This window comes from Ranitomeya imitator, chromosome 2, assembly GCF_032444005.1.
Source record: "Ranitomeya imitator isolate aRanImi1 chromosome 2, aRanImi1.pri, whole genome shotgun sequence".
In the NCBI taxonomy this organism is placed as follows: Eukaryota; Metazoa; Chordata; class Amphibia; order Anura; family Dendrobatidae; genus Ranitomeya; species Ranitomeya imitator.
Window position 1 is genome coordinate 842,911,633 of NC_091283.1, and position 20,053 is coordinate 842,931,685.

The 20,053-nt window shown below is 49.4% G+C and overlaps 1 protein-coding gene across 3 annotated transcripts in view; it reads left to right on the plus strand.

Moving 5' to 3' along the window:
- The window catches only part of SHOC2 (SHOC2 leucine rich repeat scaffold protein), a 59,954-nt gene that overhangs the window by 28,181 nt on the left and 11,720 nt on the right, over positions 1-20,053 (plus strand). For all 3 annotated transcript variants that reach the window (XM_069754282.1, XM_069754283.1, XM_069754284.1), the window contains exons 3-5: positions 10,615-10,752; positions 14,264-14,394; positions 19,404-19,592. In XM_069754282.1, the coding sequence (XP_069610383.1) occupies positions 10,615-10,752; positions 14,264-14,394; positions 19,404-19,592 (458 nt within the window). The remainder of the gene's footprint in view (positions 1-10,614; positions 10,753-14,263; positions 14,395-19,403; positions 19,593-20,053) is intronic.

A 20,053-nucleotide genomic window follows, 5' to 3' on the forward strand; every position in this document is an offset into this window, starting at 1 on the left:
TGGTTTGGGTCGGATGTCACTCCCCATGTGCCGGGCATATGGGCGCTCCCTGGTTTGGGTTGAACCCCTTTCTGCCACTCCCCATGTGCCGGGCATACGGGCGCTCCCTGGTTTGGGTTGAACCCCTTTCTGCCACTCCCCATGTGCCAGGCATACGGGCGCTCCCTGGTTTGGGTTGGACCCCTTTCTGCCACCCCCATGTGCCGGGCATATGGGCGCTCCCTGGTTTGGGTTGGACCCCTTTCTGCCACTCCCCATGTGCCGGGCATATGGGCGCTCCCTGGTTTGGGTTGGACCCCTTTCTGCCACTCCCCATGTGCCCGGCATACGGGCGCTCCCTGGTTTGGGTTGGACCCCTCTCTGCCACTCCCCATGTGCCGGGCATATGGGCGCTCCCTGGTTTGGGTTGGACCCCTCTCTGCCACTCCCCATGTGCCGGGCATACGGGCGCTCCCTGGTTTGGGTTGGACCCCTTTCTGCCATTCCCCATGTGCCGGGCATATGGGCGCTTCCTGGTTTGGGTTGGACTCCTCTCTGCCACTCCCCATTTGCCGGGCATACGGGCGCTCCCTGGTTTGGGTTGGACTCCTCTCTGCCACTCCCCATGTGCCGGGCATACGGGCGCTCCCTGGTTTGGGGTGGATCCCTTTCTGCCACTCCCCATGTGCCGGGCATATGGGCGCTCCCTGGTTTGGGTTGGACTCCTCTCTGCCACTCCCCATTTGCCGGGCATACGGGCGCTCCCTGGTTTGGGTTGGACCCCTTTCTGCCACTCCCCATGTGCTGGGCATATGGGCGCTTCCTGGTTTGGGTTGGACCCCTTTCTGCCACTCCCCATGTGCCGGGCATATGGGCGCTCCCTGGTTTGGGTTGGACCCCTCTCTGCCACTCCCCATGTGCCGGGCATATGGGCGCTCCCTGGTTTGGGTTGGACCCCTCTCTGCCACTCCCCATGTGCCGGGCATACGGGCGCTCCCTGGTTTGGGTTGGACCCCTTTCTGCCACTCCCCATGTGCCGGGCATATGGGCGCTCCCTGGTTTGGGTTGGACCCCTTTCTGCCACTCCCCATGTGCCGGGCATACGGGCGCTCCCTGGTTTGGGTTGGACCCCTCTCTGCCACTCCCCATGTGCCGGGCATATGGGCGCTCCCTGGTTTGGGTTGGACCCCTCTCTGCCACTCCCCATGTGCCGGGCATACGGGCGCTCCCTGGTTTGGGTTGGACCCCTTTCTGCCATTCCCCATGTGCCGGGCATATGGGCGCTTCCTGGTTTGGGTTGGACTCCTCTCTGCCACTCCCCATTTGCCGGGCATACGGGCGCTCCCTGGTTTGGGTTGGACTCCTCTCTGCCACTCCCCATGTGCCGGGCATATGGGCGCTCCCTGGTTTGGGTTGGACCCCTTTCTGCCACTCCCCATGTGCCGGGCATATGGGCGCTCCCTGGTTTGGGTTGGACTCCTCTCTGCCACTCCCCATTTGCCGGGCATACGGGCGCTCCCTGGTTTGGGGTGGATCCCGCTCCGTAACATCAGAATATGATGAAAGCATCGGCAGCTTTCTTATAGACTTTGGTTTCAGCTCATCACCATTTTCAAAATCTCCGCTTGCTGTCATATCAGTCACAGTTTGTTTCCACAGGGCAGATCCCATTACATTGCCACAGCTGAGGATCTGCTACAATCTATACAGCCTGGACCTAGATCTTTTCCTGCACTGTTACATTGTAACAAGCTATCAGCCCAGCAGAGAGATTTGTGTTGTGATGTATCTGGCACACAGAGGATTGTCTACATTATGTCCAATCGTACAAAACCCCCAGCTGTGAGAAATATTGGGTCAAAAGGGGGTCTTCAGCTATTAGATGCTATTCACTGACAGCAGAAGGTTGTATTGCAGCGGCGAGGCATGGACGTGGTCCTGTAATGAATCTACGCCTATAGGGCAGAAGATGGCAAAGAACAAGGATGCCCCATCCACCATCCCTATATTCCCGGGATTGTGGGGGTCCTGTACATCCGTCTCCCACCAATCTGCCGCGGAATGAACAGGCGGCTCACTTATGGGGTCTGAAAGAAAACTGCATCAACACTTAGACAGCATAGGACCCTCGAGCTATGATCACACGTTGATTTTTTATTTTTTGCTGCAGCCAAAAATCAAGTTTTTCTGACTTATTTGCTGCGTTTCTCAGGATTCCCAAGTTCAGCTTTGCTTCCACCATACAAGCATCAACAATGTAAGGTGTTCGGCCACCAATCCGAGACGTATGTGACACCATAAAACATTTTTTGGGAAAAAAAAGGCAATTTTATCAAGTCATTTATTGGAAAAAGATGTTTATATCTGACAATTATAATGACGGCTGAACAAAAAGGTTCATGAAAAAATATTGCAAAAGTAAAAATGGAGGGGGAGGTGAATTGGTCAGGAATAGTTTACCTGACACATTGGCAGAGGCTATGTTCACACATTGCGTTTTTGCTTCGTGTTTTTTTTTTTTCTGCAGGCAAAACTTGATCTCTTGGCATTAAAGATGCTGCCTTTTTCATGCTGACTCAGTTTAGTGCCTGTTACACAGCAAGACCTGATACCTGTGATTTTTGCTGCGTTTTTGCACAGGATGTAAGTCAGGATCAGTAATGTAATGTATGTACACAGTGACTGCACCAGCAGAATAGTGAGTGCAGCTCTGGGGTATAATACAGGATGTAACTCAGGATCAGTAATGTAATGTATGTACACAGTGACTGCACCAGCAGAATAGTGAGTGCAGCTCTGGAGTATAATACAGGATGTAACTCAGGATCAGTAATGTAATGTATGTACACCGTGACTGCACCAGCAGAATAGTGAGTGCAGCTCTGGGGTATAATACAGGATGTAACTCAGGATCAGTAATGTAATGTATGTACACAGTGACTGCACCAGCAGAATAGTGAGTGCAGCTCTGGAGAATAATACAGGATGTAACTCAGGATCAGTAATGTAATGTATGTACACCGTGACTGCACCAGCAGAATAGTGAGTGCAGCTCTGGAGTATAATACAGGAGGTAACTCAGGATCAGTAATGTAACGTATGTACACAGTGACTGCACCAGCAGAATAGTGAGTGCAGCTCTGGAGTATAATACAGAATGTAACTCAGGATCAGTAATGTAATGTATGTACACAGTGACTGCACCAGTAGAATAGTGAGTGCAGCTCTGGAGTATAATATAGGATGTAACTCAGGATCAGTAATGTAATGTATGTACACAGTGACTGCACCAGCAGAATAGTGAGTGCAGCTCTGGGGTATAATATAGGATGTAACTCAGGATCAGTAATGTAATGTATGTACACAGTGACTGCACCAGCAGAATAGTGAGTGCAGCTCTGGGGTATAATACAGGATGTAACTCAGGATCAGTAATGTAATGTATGTACACAGTGACTGCACCAGAAGAATAGTGACTGCAGCTCTGGTGTATAATACAGGAGGTAACTCAGGATCAGTAATGTAATGTATGTACACAGTGACTGCACCAGCAGAATAGTGACTGCAGCTCTGGTGTATAATACAGGAGGTAACTCAGGATCAGTAATGTAATGTATGTACACAGTGACTGCACCAGCAGAATAGTGAGTGCAGCTCTGGAGTATAATACAGGATGTAACTCAGGATCAGTAATGTAATGTATGTACACAGTGACTGCACCAGCAGAATAGTGAGTGCAGCTCTGGAGTATAATACAGGATGTAACTCAGGATCAGTAATGTAATGTATGTACACAGTGACTGCACCAGCAGAATAGTGAGTGCAGCTCTGGGGTATAATACAGGATGTAACTCAGGATCAGTAATGTAATGTATGTACACAGTGACTGCACCAGCAGAATAGTGAGTGCAGCTCTGGGGTATAATACAGGATGTAACTCAGGATCAGTAATGCAATGTATGTACATAGTGACTGCACCAGCAGAATAGTGAGTGCAACTCTGGAGAATAATACAGGATGTAACTCAGGATCAGTAATGTAATGTATGTACACAGTGACTGCACCAGCAGAATAGTGAGTGCAGCTCTGGAGTATAATACAGGATGTAACTCAGGATCAGTAATGTAATGTATGTACACAGTGACTGCACCAGCAGAATAGTGAGTTCAGCTCTGGGGTATAATACTGGATGTAACTCAGGATCAGTAATGTAATGTAATGTATGTACACAGTGACTGCACCAACAGAATAGTGAGTGCAGCTCTGGAGTATAATACAGAAGGTAACTCAGGATCAGTAATGTAATGTATGTACACAGTGACTGCACCAGCAGAATAGTGAGTGCAGCTCTGGGGTATAATACAGGATGTAACTCAGGATCAGTAATGCAATGTATGTACATAGTGACTGCACCAGCAGAATAGTGAGTGCAGCTCTGGAGTATAATACAGGATGTAATTCTGGATCAGTAATGTATGTACACAGTGACTGCACCAGCAGAATAGTGAGTGCAGCTCTGGGGTATAATACTGGATGTAACTCAGGATCAGGAATGTATGGTACACAGTGACTGCACCAGCAGAATAGTGAGTGCAGCTCTGGAGTATAATACAGGAGGTAACTCAGGATCAGTAATGTAATGTATGTACACAGTGACTGCACCAGCAGAATAGTGAGTGCAGCTCTGGAGTATAATACAGGAGATAACTCAGGATCAGTAATGTATGTACACAGTGACTGCACCAGCAGAATAGTGAGTGCAGCTCTGGGGTATAATTCTGGATGTAACTCAGGATCAGTAATGTACGGTACACAGTGACTGCACCAGCAGAATAGTGAGTGCAGCTCTGGGGTATAATACAGAAGGTAACTCAGGATCAGTAATGTAATGTATGTACACAGTGACTGCACCAGCAGAATAGTGAGTCCAGCTCTGGAGTACAGTACAGTATGTGTGTTATCTTGGAGTTTTCAGTTTCTTAACCCTTTGGTCCTCCGTGGTCATTGCAGGGGCTTCATGTCTGTGTGTATGATGTGGGATTGCTGTATTCTCCACAACCATAACAATCCCCGCACCTCTTATGTTCTGCAGATGGGTGGGGTTTGGAATGATCGGACCCCCGCTCATCACTGGCCCTCTTTTGTATTTCCTGCCCCTTTAGGTCACTCTATGTCCTTTCTGTCCTGATCTTCCTGGTCATTAAGTCTAATGATAGAATAGCAGTGAAGACTGACACAGGCGGCGCAGGGAGATGCGGCACACAGCAGTGCGGATCTCTGACTGTCAGGGGTTGGATAGTGAATAGATGGTGACTGGATGTAATCTCCCTCTGATCTTGGGAAACCGTCTGCGGCCTGACGTAATGATTGCAGCCATTTACTGCCTCATTGTAAACCAGGAAGCTGCTGGGTGAACAGGAGGAAGCTTCCCTGAACGTGCTGCATTCTTCACTGGGCCAATTCTGTATCGAAGAAAGGTGCTTCCCCTTTAAAACTGAGGAGCGTTCGTTTCGCGGCCATGAGTGGATTAATACCGCCAAAACTCCTCGTGTCCTGCGCTGTAGAGCCTTAACCCTTAGTGCCCCGTGTCTGGTCCGTGCAGGGTGTGATGCAGCAGGGATCCGAGCGCTCCCATTGCACGCAGCGGCCATCACTAACATGTATTGGCTTCTCGGGTAGTATAATGGTGTGTAATTAATCATCGATCAGATTCCAGTCCCCAAAGGGGACATAACTATGAAGTTAAGATTAAAAAAATGTATTATCTCCCCTCCCCCCGCCCCAAAAGAAAAAAAGTTTAACGCCCGTCCCTTTCCTACTTCAAAAATGGAGAATAAAGTAAATGACGTAATAAATAACCCATTTGTTCTCTGCATCCTTAGAAATCCGATGTATCAAAATATAAAATCTATTTAATCCGTTCATTATGCACCAAAAAGAAAGGAAACTCAAAACTCGGACATTTCCCGGCCCCCCATGAAGAGCGATTAGTACGTTGTGTGTACCCCAAGATGGTGTCCATAAAATCCCAGCTGAAAGCGTCGTCCCTCGCACGGCTCCATCCGCAGAAATAAAAGGAGTTTAGGGTCTCTGAAAATGACAACACAAACACATTTATTTTTTTTTCCAAAGATTTTAAGAATTTGTCACCACAACAATATAAAAAAAATTCCTTTTCCGTTTGTTTTTTGCCGTTATCGCCCTGATGTGGAGGATCGTGTCAACCAAGCACTGTGGAAGAATCGCATTTTGTTTCAGAACACTGGAATTTCTTTCTAGTTTTTCAGGATATTAGACGGTAAAGTGAACGGTGTCCTTCAAAACGTCAACTAAACAAGTCCTCACACGACTGTGGATGGAAAAAATAAAAATAAAAGATTTTCTCTTGGAGAAAATAAAAGTGCAAAAACAAAATGCTTTTTTCTATAGACGGCGCCCCACTTGTGCACAGGTCGTGTGTGGAACTGCAGCGCAGTGGCGTTTACTTTATCTGTCACAGTCCAGACACGTGAGGTGCGGTTTCTGGAAGAAAGCAGCCGTGTTTTCCTAACCCTGCGCAGTCCCTTTAAGGGCGGAGTTCTGTGTCCCCTGTATACATTGTATCCGCTGAACGTAGCAATCTGTAAACAGATGTTTGTTTCCGTTATCCGATACAAAGTCTTTCCAGTATGAGCCCTGTCTGGCGATGACCGCTGCCGGCAGTGGAGGGTTAACGCTGTCATCTCGCCGCTGCCGAGCGCTGACCTCCCGCCAAGACTCTCCGCTTCGGTGCAGGGTAAAAATTCTTTTCCGTTGACATCAGATTCCTGAGATCGCTTCATACGCTTCCAGAAGTCGCTGCCCTCACCTTCCAGAGACCGGGCAGAGCCGCAGCGAGGGTCTGCCACCCCCAGACTGGACATCCACGATGGTCGCCCCGTCTAGATTAGTGGATCCCACAAAAATAATCTTTCTATTGGCGGGTTTACATTAGACCGATTTGAGATGACACAGAGTGACGAAAACTCAGCTAACCAACCAAGTAGACAGGAATAAGACCCTCTGTGTAGTGACAGACACTCTGGACATCCCACCTCGTTAGTCCTGGCAGATCTATGCCCTCCACCCCAGAGAGCCCCCCAAACCAAGGCACAGTGCATGATTTCATGGGTGGGAGCTGCGCTGCCCCCCTGATAATTCGCAGCTGGCTGACCCGGATGTGCTGCGCAGAAAGTCCCACACTCCCCGCTCTCTCCCACCACCTCCCTGGGTCATCAGGACAGACTCCATCCATCGCTGTACGTGCTCCTCTCCACCGCCCGGTCTCATCTGCGGCCCCCTCTGTCACTGACCTGTAAATGGGGTCTTCAGTGATTCTGGGGTATTGGGCACTCGCTAGAATAGCCATCTCCTATATGGGGTTCTCCAACTACTGCTAAACTACAACTCCCAGCATGCCCTGACAGCCAGAACTATGCTTATATTTCTATACTGGTCCGGCGGCAGGACAGGAGGGTGCGTGCCAGGCGCCGCTGGGTGGGTAGTACACTTCTCAATTTTTATCTTTGCTGTAGCTATTGCCAAAACTTCTGACTGAGCCGAGCCCTTCTAGAAGACGATTTACTGGAATATTTTCTGGGTTACAAGCTCAGACACGGCAGCGTTCAGCCAGTGTGATTCCAGGATCTGGTGCATTGTGAATATTACATCATTGCGCAGAGTTTACAGACTTTTCTGAAGGCTTAAGTTCAGAAGTAACATGCTGTACTACAGAGCTGCACTCACTATTCTGCTGGTGCAGTCACTGTGTACATACATTACATTACTGATCCTGAGTTACATCCTGTATTATACTCCAGAGCTGCACTCACTATTCTGCTGGTGCAGTCACTGTGTACATACATTACATTACTGATCCTGAGTTACATCCTGTATTATACCCCAGAGCTGCACTCACTATTCTGCTGGTGCAGTCACTGTGTACATACATTACATTACTGATCCTGAGTTACATCCTGTATTATACTCCAGAGCTGCACTCACTATTCTGCTGCTGCAGTCACTGTGTACATACATTACTGATCCTGAGTTACCTCCTGTATTATACTGCAGAGCTGCACTCACTATTCTACTGGTGCAGTCACTGTGTACATACATTACATTACTGATCCTGAGTTACCTCCTGTATTATACCCCAGAGCTGCACTCACTATTCTGCTGGTGCAGTCACTGTGTACATACATTACATTACATTACTGATCCTGAGTTACATCCTGTATTATACTCCAGAGCTGCGCTCACTATTCTGCTGGTGCAGTCACTTTGTACATTACATTACATTACATTACTGATCCTGAGTTACCTCCTGTATTATACCCCAGAGCTGCACTCACTATTCTGCTGGTGCAGTCACTGTGTACATACATTACATTACTGATCCTGAGTTACATCCTGTATTATACCCCAGAGCTGCGCTCACTATTCTGCTGGTGCAGTCACTGTGTACATACATTACATTGCTGGTCCTGAGTGACATGCTGTACTATACCCCAGAGCTGCACTCACTGTTCTGTTAGTATGTCCTCTGAATATATAGATGATTTTTTATAATGATTTCTGTGGTTCCGCCCCTTAGTGTTTTGCACAGTGCGATTCCTCCTGTCCATCATTCTTGTGCATCCTGTGGTTTTGGCTGCTGGGTTCTGGTATTTACCAAGTGATTAGATTAGATTGAATCCTGTGTATAATCTGCTCATCTGCTTTTATCTGGGATTAGCGCTGTAATTCCCTTCTAAACAACACTAATGAAAATGTAGCAAGAGGCAACTGAGCAGGAATGTTATCATTGCTGAGGCTGATGACTTCAGCTTCTGGTAATCCTCCATCCCATCCTCCCCTCCCCCCTCTGTTGTAGTCTCCCCTCCCCCCTCTGTTGTAGTCTCCCCTCTTCCCTTTCCCCTTCCTTGTCGTTGTCTGCCCTCTTCCCCCTTCCTTGTCGTCGTCTGCCCTCTTCCCCCTTCCTTGTCGTCGTCGTCTGCCCTCTTCCCCCTTCCTTGTCGTCGTCGTCTGCCCTCTTCCCCCTTCCTTGTCGTCGTCGTCTGCCCTCTTCCCCCTTCCTTGTCGTCGTCGTCTGCCCTCTTCCCCCTTCCTTGCCGTCGTCTGCCCTCTTCCCCCTTCCTTGTCGTTGTCGTCGTCTGCCCTCTTCACCCCTTCCTTGTCGTTGTCGTCGTCTGCCCTCTTCCCCCTTCCTTGTCGTTGTCGTCTGCTCTCTTCCCCCTTCCTTGTCGTCGTCTGCCCTCTTCCCCCTTCCTTGTCGTCGTCTGCCCTCTTCCCCCTTCCTTGTCGTTGTCGTCGTCTGCCCTCTTCCCCCTTCCTTGTCGTTGTCGTCTGCTCTCTTCCCCCTTCCTTGTCGTCGTCGTCTGTCCTCTTCCCCCTTCCTTGTCGTCGTCGTCTGTCCTCTTCCCCCTTCCTTGTCGTCGTCTGTCCTCTTCCCCCTTCCTTGTCGTCGTCGTCTGTCCTCTTCCCCCTTCCTTGTCGTCGTCGTCTGTCCTCTTCCCCCTTCCCTGTCGTCGTCTGTCCTCTTCCCCCTTCCCTGTCGTCATCTGTCCTCTTCCCCCTTCCTTGTTGTCTGCCCTCTTCCCCCTTCCTTGTCGTCTGCCCTCTTCCCCCTTCCTTGTCGTCTGCCCTCTTCCCCCTTCCTTGTCGTCGGCTGCCATCTTCCCCCCCTTCCCTGGCGTCGGCTGCCCTCTTCCCCCTTCCCTGTCGTCGGCTGCCCTCTTCCCCCCTTCCCTGGCGTCGGCTGCCCTCTTCCCCCTTCCCTGTCGTCGGCTGCCCTCTTCCCTCTTCCCTGTCGTCATCTGCCCTCTTCCCCCTTCCTTGTCGTCGTCGTCTGCCCTCTTCCCCCTTCCTTGTCGTCGTCGTCTGCCCTCTTCCCCCTTCCTTGTCGTCGTCGTCTGCCCTCTTCCCCCTTCCTTGTCGTCGTCGTCTGCCCTCTTCCCCCTTCCTTGTCGTCGTCGTCTGCCCTCTTCCCCCTTCCTTGTCGTCGTCGTCTGCCCTCTTCCCCCTTCCTTGTCGGCGTCGTCTGCCCTCTTCCCCCTTCCTTGGCGTCGTCTGCCCTCTTCCCCCTTCCTTGGCGTCGTCTGCCCTCTTCCCCCTTCCTTGGCGTCGTCTGCCCTCTTCCCCCTTCCTTGGCGTCGTCTGCCCTCTTCCCCCTTCCTTGGCGTCGTCTGCCCTCTTCCCCCTTCCTTGGCGTCGTCTGCCCTCTTCCCCCTTCCTTGGCGTCGTCTGCCCTCTTCCCCCTTCCTTGGCGTCGTCTGCCCTCTTCCCCCTTCCTTGGCGGCGTCTGCCCTCTTCCCCCTTCCTTGGCGGCGTCTGCCCTCTTTCCCCCTTCCCTGTCGGCGTCTGCCCTCTTTCCCCCTTCCCTGTCGTCTGCCCTCTTCCCCCTTCCTTGGCGTCGTCTGCCCTCTTCCCCCTTCCTTGGCGTCGTCTGCCCTCTTTCCCCCTTCATTGGCGGCGTCTGCCCTCTTTCCCCCTTCCTTGGCGGCGTCTGCCCTCTTTCCCCCTTCCCTGGCGTCGTCTGCCCTCTTCCCCCTTCCTTGGCGTTGTCTGCCCTCTTCCTGGGCTGTGTCCTCAGTGTTTTCCTTTCTGTCTCCGCAGGGGAGTTGTGTAATCTCATCACGCTGGACGTCGCCCACAATCAGCTGGAACATCTCCCGAAAGAGATCGGGAACTGCACCCAGATCACCAACCTGGACCTTCAGCACAACGAGCTCCTGGACCTGCCGGAGACAATAGGTGAGGAGTCCTCTGGGGGGCGCTGTGTGCTGCAGGGTATTCGCTGCTGGGATCACTGCTCCTGTGATGGTGCACAGTTATTCTGATGAACCGTCCATGCCCGGAGATGTTAATACAGCCGATTACTGAGGTTTTCCAGTTTTATTTAAAAAAAAAAAAAATAGTTTTCATAAACTTTTTTACTTTCTTTTGCTTTTATTTTCAATGTCTCCAGTTCCTGTCAGCAAATCGGAGCAATCGCGTTTACATCTAGATTCACCATATTGTACAGACCTAATAATTGTTACCGCTGAGGGTTTGTTACAGTTGCATCCAATCTAGACAGTCCTCTGTTACATAAACAGGCTGTTACATTGTGAGACTCTCTGGCCCGGACATACATTTGTCTCACACAGGGGTTACTGCATTGGGTACGAGTGTAACAAAACCTCAGCTGTGGGATGTATATGATTTCACGGTGCATTTCTTCCAGTGCCATGGATGAGTGAGATACGCAGCAATGTGGGACCCTGGGGGTGGAGAATAGTGAGAATCTTTGCTGGGGACTATAACGCTGCGTTCACACTATGAGGTTTTGGTGAGTTTTTTTTTACGCTGTGTATTATGAGAAATAATCCAAGTAATCTAATTTACTCACGAGCGCAGAAAATCTGCAACATCCAAACCTCATTGTGTGAACAGAGCCTTACCTGGGAAGTGCGGCCAAATATATGCTGGATTCATCTGAACCAGGAGGGGCTGCCCTCGTCCATCACCTGTCTGTGTCGCTGCCCTCGTCCATCACCTGTCTGTGTCGCTGCCCTCGTCCATCACCTGTCTGTGTCGCTGCCCTCGTCCATCACCTGTCTGTGTCGCTGCCCTCGTCCATCACCTGTCTGTGTCGCTGCCCTCGTCCATCACCTGTCTGTGTCGCTGCCCTCGACCATCACCTGTCTGTGTCGCTGCCCTCGACCATCACCTGTCTGTGTCGCTGCCCTCGACCATCACCTGTCTGTGTCGCTGCCCTCGACCATCACCTGTCTGTGTCGCTGCCCTCGTCCATCACCTGTCTGTGTCGCTGCCCTCGACCATCACCTGTCTGTGTCGCTGCCCTCGACCATCACCTGTCTGTGTCGCTGCCCTCGACCATCACCTGTCTGTGTCGCTGCCCTCGACCATCACCTGTCTGTGTCGCTGCCCTCGACCATCACCTGTCTGTGTCGCTGCCCTCGACCATCACCTGTCTGTGTCGCTGCCCTCGACCATCACCTGTCTGTGTCGCTGCCCTCGACCATCACCTGTCTGTGTCGCTGCCCTCGACCATCACCTGTCTGTGTCGCTGCCCTCGACCATCACCTGTCTGTGTCGCTGCCCTCGACCATCACCTGTCTGTGTCGCTGCCCTCGTCCATCACCTGTCTGTGTCGCTGCCCTCGTCCATCACCTGTCTGTGTCGCTGCCCTCGACCATCACCTGTCTGTGTCGCTGCCCTCGACCATCACCTGTCTGTGTCGCTGCCCTCGACCATCACCTGTCCGTGTCGCTGCCCTCGACCATCACCTGTCCGTGTCGCTGCCCTCGACCATCACCTGTCTGTGTCGCTGGCCCTCGTCCATCACATGTCCGTGTCGCTGGCCCTTGTCCATCACATGTCCGTGTCGCTGGCCCTCTCTGCCGGACCTCCCATGGCTTCATAGACCCCCGTTCCAGCATGGCCTCCTATTGGTTATTCTTCACTGTTAGTTCTGACACCATGCACCGTCGGACGCGCCATTGATGAGTGAAGCCCCCGACTTCCGGAGCTCAGCCGCTATGATTTTGGGGTCTTTGATTCCCTTCCCTGCCCTCCTCTTTGGGGTCCGGTGATCTGCAAGTGTCTTATACGGCTTTTTTTAAGCTTTAATTTGCTCACAGCAGTTCTGTGCAGTTTTTAGCCCATGTCCTGAAATGTGAGTGTGAATAGGGGTCTGGCTGCCGTTGCCGGGGCTGCCGTTGCCGGGGCTGCCGTTGCCGGGGCTGCCATTGCCGGGGCTGCCATTGCCGGGGCTGCCATGTGGCCTTTCTGCTCGTCTTTCACATTCTGCACTTTCCCCAGTTGTCTGCTCTGCCTGATATTTAGGCCGCTGCCTCTTGATCCGGGAACGGTCCTAACTTCCTCCTCGGTGACCCACAAGTGGGTGCGGAGGGAGTGACAACATGGCTGTGGTTTCCCCACTGGGCCGTGTCACAACCCTGCATGACGGTAAATGACAAACCTGCGGTAAAGCGAGTGGCTGCAAACCGAAACTGGCCCGAAAACCTGAGCGGTGTGTTGCCTTAAAGGGCCAGTCTGCCAATACAGCTCGCCCGTTGTATGAGCAAAGCGCCTGTGCTGTGGACGCCTCTCCTGGATCTCCAATTGCTGTCACTGAACATAAAAAACACAAAAGTTATTTTTTTTTTTTCAGAAACTTTAATCCCTTCCTGATCAGGTCCTGCTGAGGGTTTGTTGCAGTGTAGCAGGTGTGCAGAACAGTTGAGAGGTTTGTGTCTGGCTCAGATGACCGCCTGTTGTGATACAGTGTAGCAAATCCTCAGCTGTGAGAAGCGTACACAGGTTAGGGCCTGTTCAGACTCGGCGTGCAGCACCGTGTATGGTGTCGGACCCCTGCAGCCTGCATTTCATGCTCTATTCTCATTCCTGGACGACCCCTGTAATGATGATACTCAGAAGTGTCAGTGCTCCCCCCGGTGGCCACTCTGATTCAGCTGCAGCCTGACCTTGCATCCCCCATAGCTGGCAGCAGCTCGGCCCCCCGGCCCTGTTATCACTGGGTTTTCGGTTTAATATAACAAGTGTAACTTATTAATAGACATTGTGATTCAGTTCTCCTCCATTTACAGGATCTCTGCTTGCTGTCAGTAAATGAGCGCACTCTTCAGAGGCCGATAATACCGTAGAAACCTGCGATACAATTGTACCCGTCAATCACCTGTGCGCTCTCCTGATACATGGTCACAGACTGCACACCGTTATGTGAGCGCAGGAGCAGGGGTGTCATTCACTGACAGCAAGCAGAGATCTGCAGAGCGGTGAAACAAAGTTTAGAGAGATTTATCTTCCTAAATCTAAACCTTCCCCCCATGTTCCCCTGCCCCCCCCCCTCCCCAGGTCAAGGGGCGACGATTACCCCGATTACTGGCATCTTGTGCCTCCTTGTCTCCGTCGTGTCGGGGCAGGCGGACCCTCTCAGCGCATCATCATCATCATCAGTGTCTCTCCTGGGTGTTACATATTTAATAAGGTTTAAGTGTCTCGTCTGTGGGACCTGAGAGCAGCGCTCACCCCCCGGAGCAGCGCTCACACCCCGCCTAAGCGCAGACATTAACCCCGTGTTCTCCAGGCCTCTCTACCCTGGGTCAGACACACTTCCCTCTCTGTGGACCATTGAGCGACGCCCGGTTAGATCAGACTTTTGTCCATGTTCTTCTGTGAGACGTTTATTCCCATTATTCCCACTATAATGATGTTTCTCGTTTCTTCTGACCTGTAGGAAATCTCTCCAGCCTGAACCGCCTCGGACTGCGATACAACCGGCTATCGGCCATCCCGCGCTCATTAGCGAAATGCTGCGAACTAGACGAGCTGAACCTGGAGAACAACAATATATCCACGTTACCGGAGGTGAGGGCCGACACCGAGCGCAGCTGCAGCTTCAACATATAATTTATGTATTCACTATTAATATGTCTGCTTGCTGTCAGTGAACAGAAGCATGTATTGTTAACATCCAGAGACACAAAAGTGCAAAACGTGTGATACAAGAAACGAACAGCTCAGCTGTGTCACTTATTATATTACATACTGACCAGGTATTATACTCCAGAGCTGCACTCACTATTCTGCTGATGCAGTCGCTGTGTACATACATTGCATTACTGATCCTGAGTTACATCCTGTATTATACCCCAGAGCTGCACTCACTATTCTGCTGGTGCAGTCACTGTGTACATACATTACATTACTGATCCTGAGTTACATCCTGTATTATACCCCAGAGCTGCACTCACTATTCTGCTGGTGCAGTCACTGTGTACATACATTACATTACTGATCCTGAGTTACATCCTGTATTATACCCCAGAGCTGCACTCACTATTCTGCTGGTGCAGTCACTGTGTACATACATTACATTACTGATCCTGAGTTACATCCTGTATTATACTCCAGAGCTGCACTCACTATTCTGCTGGTGCAGTCACTGTGTACATACATTGCATTACTGATCCTGAGTTACATCCTGTATTATACCCCAGAGCTGCACTCACTATTCTGCTGGTGCAGTCACTGTGTACATACATTACATTACTGATCCTGAGTTACATCCTGTATTATACCCCAGAGCTGCACTCACTATTCTGCAGGTGGAGTACAGTATCAGTAATGTAATGTATGTACACAGTGACTGCACCAGCAGAATAGCGAGCTCAGCTCTGGAGTATAATACAGGAGGTAACTCAGGATCAGTAATGTAATGTAATGTACACAGTGACTGCACCAGCAGAATAGTGAGTGCAGCTCTGGAGTATAATACTGGATGTAACTCAGGATCAGTAATGTAATGTATGTACACAGTGATTGCACCAGTAGTACAATAGTGAGTGCAGCTCTGGAGTATAATACAGGATGTAACTCAGGATCAGTAATGTAATGTATGTACACAGTGACTGCTCCAGCAGAATAGCGAGCTCAGCTCTGGAGTATAATACAGGAGGTAACTCAGGATCAGTAATGTAATGTATGTACACAGTGACTGCACCAGCAGAGTAGTGAGTGCAGCTCTGGGGTATAATACAGGAGGTAACTCAGGATCAGTAATGTAATGTATCTACACAGTGACTGCACCAGCAGAGTAGTGAGTGCAGCTCTGGGGTATAATACAGGAGGTAACTCAGGATCAGTAATGTATGTACACAGTGACTGCACCAGCAGAGTAGTGAGTGCAGCTCTGGAGTATAATACAGGATGTAACTCAGGATCAGTAATGTATGTACACAGTGACTGCACCAGCAGAATAGCGAGCTCAGCTCTGGAGTATAATACAGGAGGTAACTCATGGTCAGTAATGTAATGTATGTACACAGTGACTGCACCAGCAGAATAGTGAGTGCAGCTCTGGAGTATAATACAGGATGTAACTCAGGATCAGTAATGTAATGTATGTACACAGTGACTGCACCAGCAGAATAGTGAGTGCAGCTCTGGAGTATAATACAGGATGTAACTCGGGATCAGTAATGTAATGTATGTACACAGTGACTGCACCAGCAGAATAGTGAGTGCAGCTCTGGAGTATAATACAGGATGTAACTCAGGATCAGTAATGTAATGTATGTACACAGTGACTGCACCAGCAGAATAGTGAGTGCAGCTCTGGAGTATAATACAGGATGTAACTCAGGATCAGTAATGTAATGTATGTACACAGTGACTGCACCAGCAGAATAGTGAGTGCAGCTCTGGAGTATAATACAGGATGTAACTCAGGATCAGTAATGTATTTACACAGTGACTGCACCAGCAGAATAGTGAGTGCAGCTCTGGAGTATAATACAGGATGTAACTCAGGATCAGTAATGTAATGTATTTACACAGTGACTGCACCAGCAGAATAGTGAGTGCAGCTCTGGAGTATAATACAGGAGGTAACTCAGGATCAGTAATGTATGTACACAGTGACTGCACCAGCAGAGTAGTGAGTGCAGCTCTGGAGTATAATACAGGATGTAACTCAGGGTCAGTAATGTAATGTATGTACACAGTGACTGCACCAGCAGAATAGTGAGTGCAGCTCTGGAGTATAATACAGGATGTAACTCAGGATCAGTAATGTAATGTATGTACACAGTGACTGCACCAGCAGAATAGTGAGTGCAGCTCTGGAGTATAATACAGGATGTAACTCAGGATCAGTAATGTAATGTATGTACACAGTGACTGCACCAGCAGAATAGTGAGTGCAGCTCTGGGGTATAATACAGGATGTAACTCAGGATCAGTAATGTATGTACACAGTGACTGCACCAGCAGAATAGTGAGTGCAGCTCTGGAGTATAATACAGGAGGTAACTCAGGATCAGTAATGTAATGTATGTACACAGTGACTGCACCAGCAGAATAGTGAGTGCAGCTCTGGAGTATAATACAGGATGTAACTCAGGGTCAGTAATGTAATGTATGTACACAGTGACTGCACCAGCAGAATAGCGAGTGCAGCTCTGGGGTATAATACAGGATGTAACTCAGGATCAGTAATGTAATGTATGTACACAGTGACTGCACCAGCAGAATAGTGAGTGCAGCTCTGGAGTATAATACAGGAGGTAACTCAGGATCAGTAATGTATTTACACAGTGACTGCACCAGCAGAATAGTGAGTGCAGCTCTGGAGTATAATACAGGAGGTAACTCGGGATCAGTAATGTGTGTACACAGTGACTGCACCAGCAGAATAGTGAGTGCAGCTCTGGGGTATAATACAGGAGGTAACTCAGGATCAGTAATGTAATGTATGTACACAGTGACTGCACCAGCAGAATAGTGAGCGCAGCTCTGGGGTATAATACAGGATGTAACTCAGGATCAGTAATGTATGTACACAGTGACTGCACCAGCAGAATAGTGAGTGCAGCTCTGGAGTATAATACAGGATGTAACTCAGGATCAGTAATGTAATGTATGTACACAGTGACTGCACCAGCAGAATAGTGAGTGCAGCTCTGGAGTATAATACAGGATGTAACTCAGGGTCAGTAATGTAATGTATGTACACAGTGACTGCACCAGCAGAATAGTGAGTGCAGCTCTGGAGTATAATACAGGATGTAACTCGGGATCAGTAATGTAATGTATGTACACAGTGACTGCACCAGCAGAATAGTGAGTGCAGCTCTGGAGTATAATACAGGATGTAACTCAGGATCAGTAATGTAATGTATGTACACAGTGACTGCACCAGCAGAATAGTGAGTGCAGCTCTGGGGTATAATACAGGATGTAACTCAGGATCAGTAATGTAATGTATGTACACAGTGACTGCACCAGCAGAATAGTGAGTGCAGCTCTGGAGTATAATACAGGATGTAACTCAGGATCAGTAATGTAATGTATGTACACAGTGACTGCACCAGCAGAATAGTGAGTGCAGCTCTGGAGTATAATACAGGATGTAACTCAGGATCAGTAATGTATTTACACAGTGACTGCACCAGCAGAATAGTGAGTGCAGCTCTGGAGTATAATACAGGAGGTAACTCAGGATCAGTAATGTATGTACACAGTGACTGCACCAGCAGAATAGTGAGTGCAGCTCTGGGGTATAATACAGGATGTAACTCAGGATCAGTAATGTAATGTATGTACACAGTGACTGCACCAGCAGAATAGTGAGTGCAGCTCTGGAGTATAATACAGGATGTAACTCAGGATCAGTAATGTAATGTATGTACACAGTGAGTGCACCAGCAGAATAGTGAGTGCAGCTCTGCAGTGTAATACCGGAGAGGTAATGGATGTGATTTCTGTACGTTGTGCCATTATTTTGCTCTCTCCTGGTCGTGTTTTTCTCGCCCTCTTGCTCGTACTGATGAGGTATTGCGGTTACTGACATTACGGGGGGTTGGATTTTCTACAAATGGCTTCATACATTAGTGATGATTGCAGCAATTGCCGGCATTTCTCCTTTGTGTATTCGCCCTCTCGCTGGATCTGTGGCTACAGACGGGAGCGCTGCTGCTCCTTCTCTCCCACCTTCCATTCTCGGTTTTTGGTGAACTGTTTCAGCTTCTCTTCACGCCTCACGTTTAATCCTTTCTGCCATTTTCAGCATTCAGTCTCTGATATTCGGTTCTCTGCAGCATTTTTCTGGGGTCATCAGTGGCTTTTCTGCATTCTTGGGGTGCAGGCAGGGGGGGATATGACTGCTTATGGAGAATAAGGGGTTAACGACCGTGTGTAATCACCTGGGGTTTTACAGTAAAGTGCTAATCCCCTATCCGCAGGATTCGCACTGATCGGCCGCGCACAGGCTCCACCGCTGCTCCATTCATTCCCTATGCGGCTGTCGGCCATGTGCCCTTCCGTTCTAGTGGGGGTATAAGTGCAGAGCCCAGCGGTCGGACCCCCACCGATCAAGACGTTGCCACCTATTCTATAGGCTACTCCTTATCTTGGCCAAACATCCCCTTTAAGATAGCACTACAGCGCTGGAGTCCATGGACCGGCCTCGGTGTCCTCCTGTTCTTCCGTTTGCTGCCAGGTAGCAGAGGTCTTACCAGCTGCAGCAATCATCCTCATCTTTGTATGTGTGAAAGTAGCAGAAAGTTATGTAAAAGTTCTAATTCGTTTTTCTTGGCCATTTTTAAGGTTTTAGTTGTTTTTTTTTTTTATGACTTTCCAAGGCAGCAAATCCTTTGTGCTAATGCTATGTTCGCAGCTGAGGGTTTGGTACAATGTATTGGCGTGGACGATCCTCTAAACTCGAGCAGATCTGCCCAGGGGTTAGGGCTCTGTGTATACATAAAGGTTTGCATTCACTGACATGGAGCAGAGGTTTTGAAGTCGGACAGTTTTTTTTTCTTCTTTATATTTCAGTAAATCTCCACCGCTCATTAACCCCTTGTGTGTCTCCCCAGGGCCTCCTCTCCAGCCTTGTGAAAGTGACCAGCCTGACCCTGGCCAGGAACTGTTTCCAGTCTTACCCCGTGGGGGGTCCCTCACAGTTTTCCACTATCTACTCCCTCAATATGGAGCATAATCGCATTAATAAAATCCCGTTTGGAATTTTCTCCAGAGCGAAAGTATTAAGTAAGCTGAATATGAAGGTGAGTCCGGCTCAAACGTGGCGTCTCGTATCACAGGGCCGACCGCCCACTGACCCTGCAAGCAGATATCGGCTCATGTGTGGCCCCAAGGTGGAAAGATCAAGAAATACATGAAATCCCTTTTTGAGATGAAGAAAAAATTAATTTTTATAACCTTTTTTTTAAAATTTTTATTGAAGTCACTGTAGCGCATACGTGTGACATGTTTTATCTGTGTAATTGGTAGAGATTAGTGATGAGCGAGGGTGCTGGATGAGGTGTTATCTCAGCATGCTCTGGTGCTGACGGAGTGTTACCGTGCTCTAATACTATGTCCGAGTCCCCGCGGCTGCATGTCGCACGTCTTTTCCACAGCCACAACCCATGCAGCGATAGTCTGTCTGTTAGCCAACCCTCGCATGTGTTGTGCCTCTCGAACAGCCGTGGAGACTCGAAGATATTTTTTTGAGCACGCTGAAGTC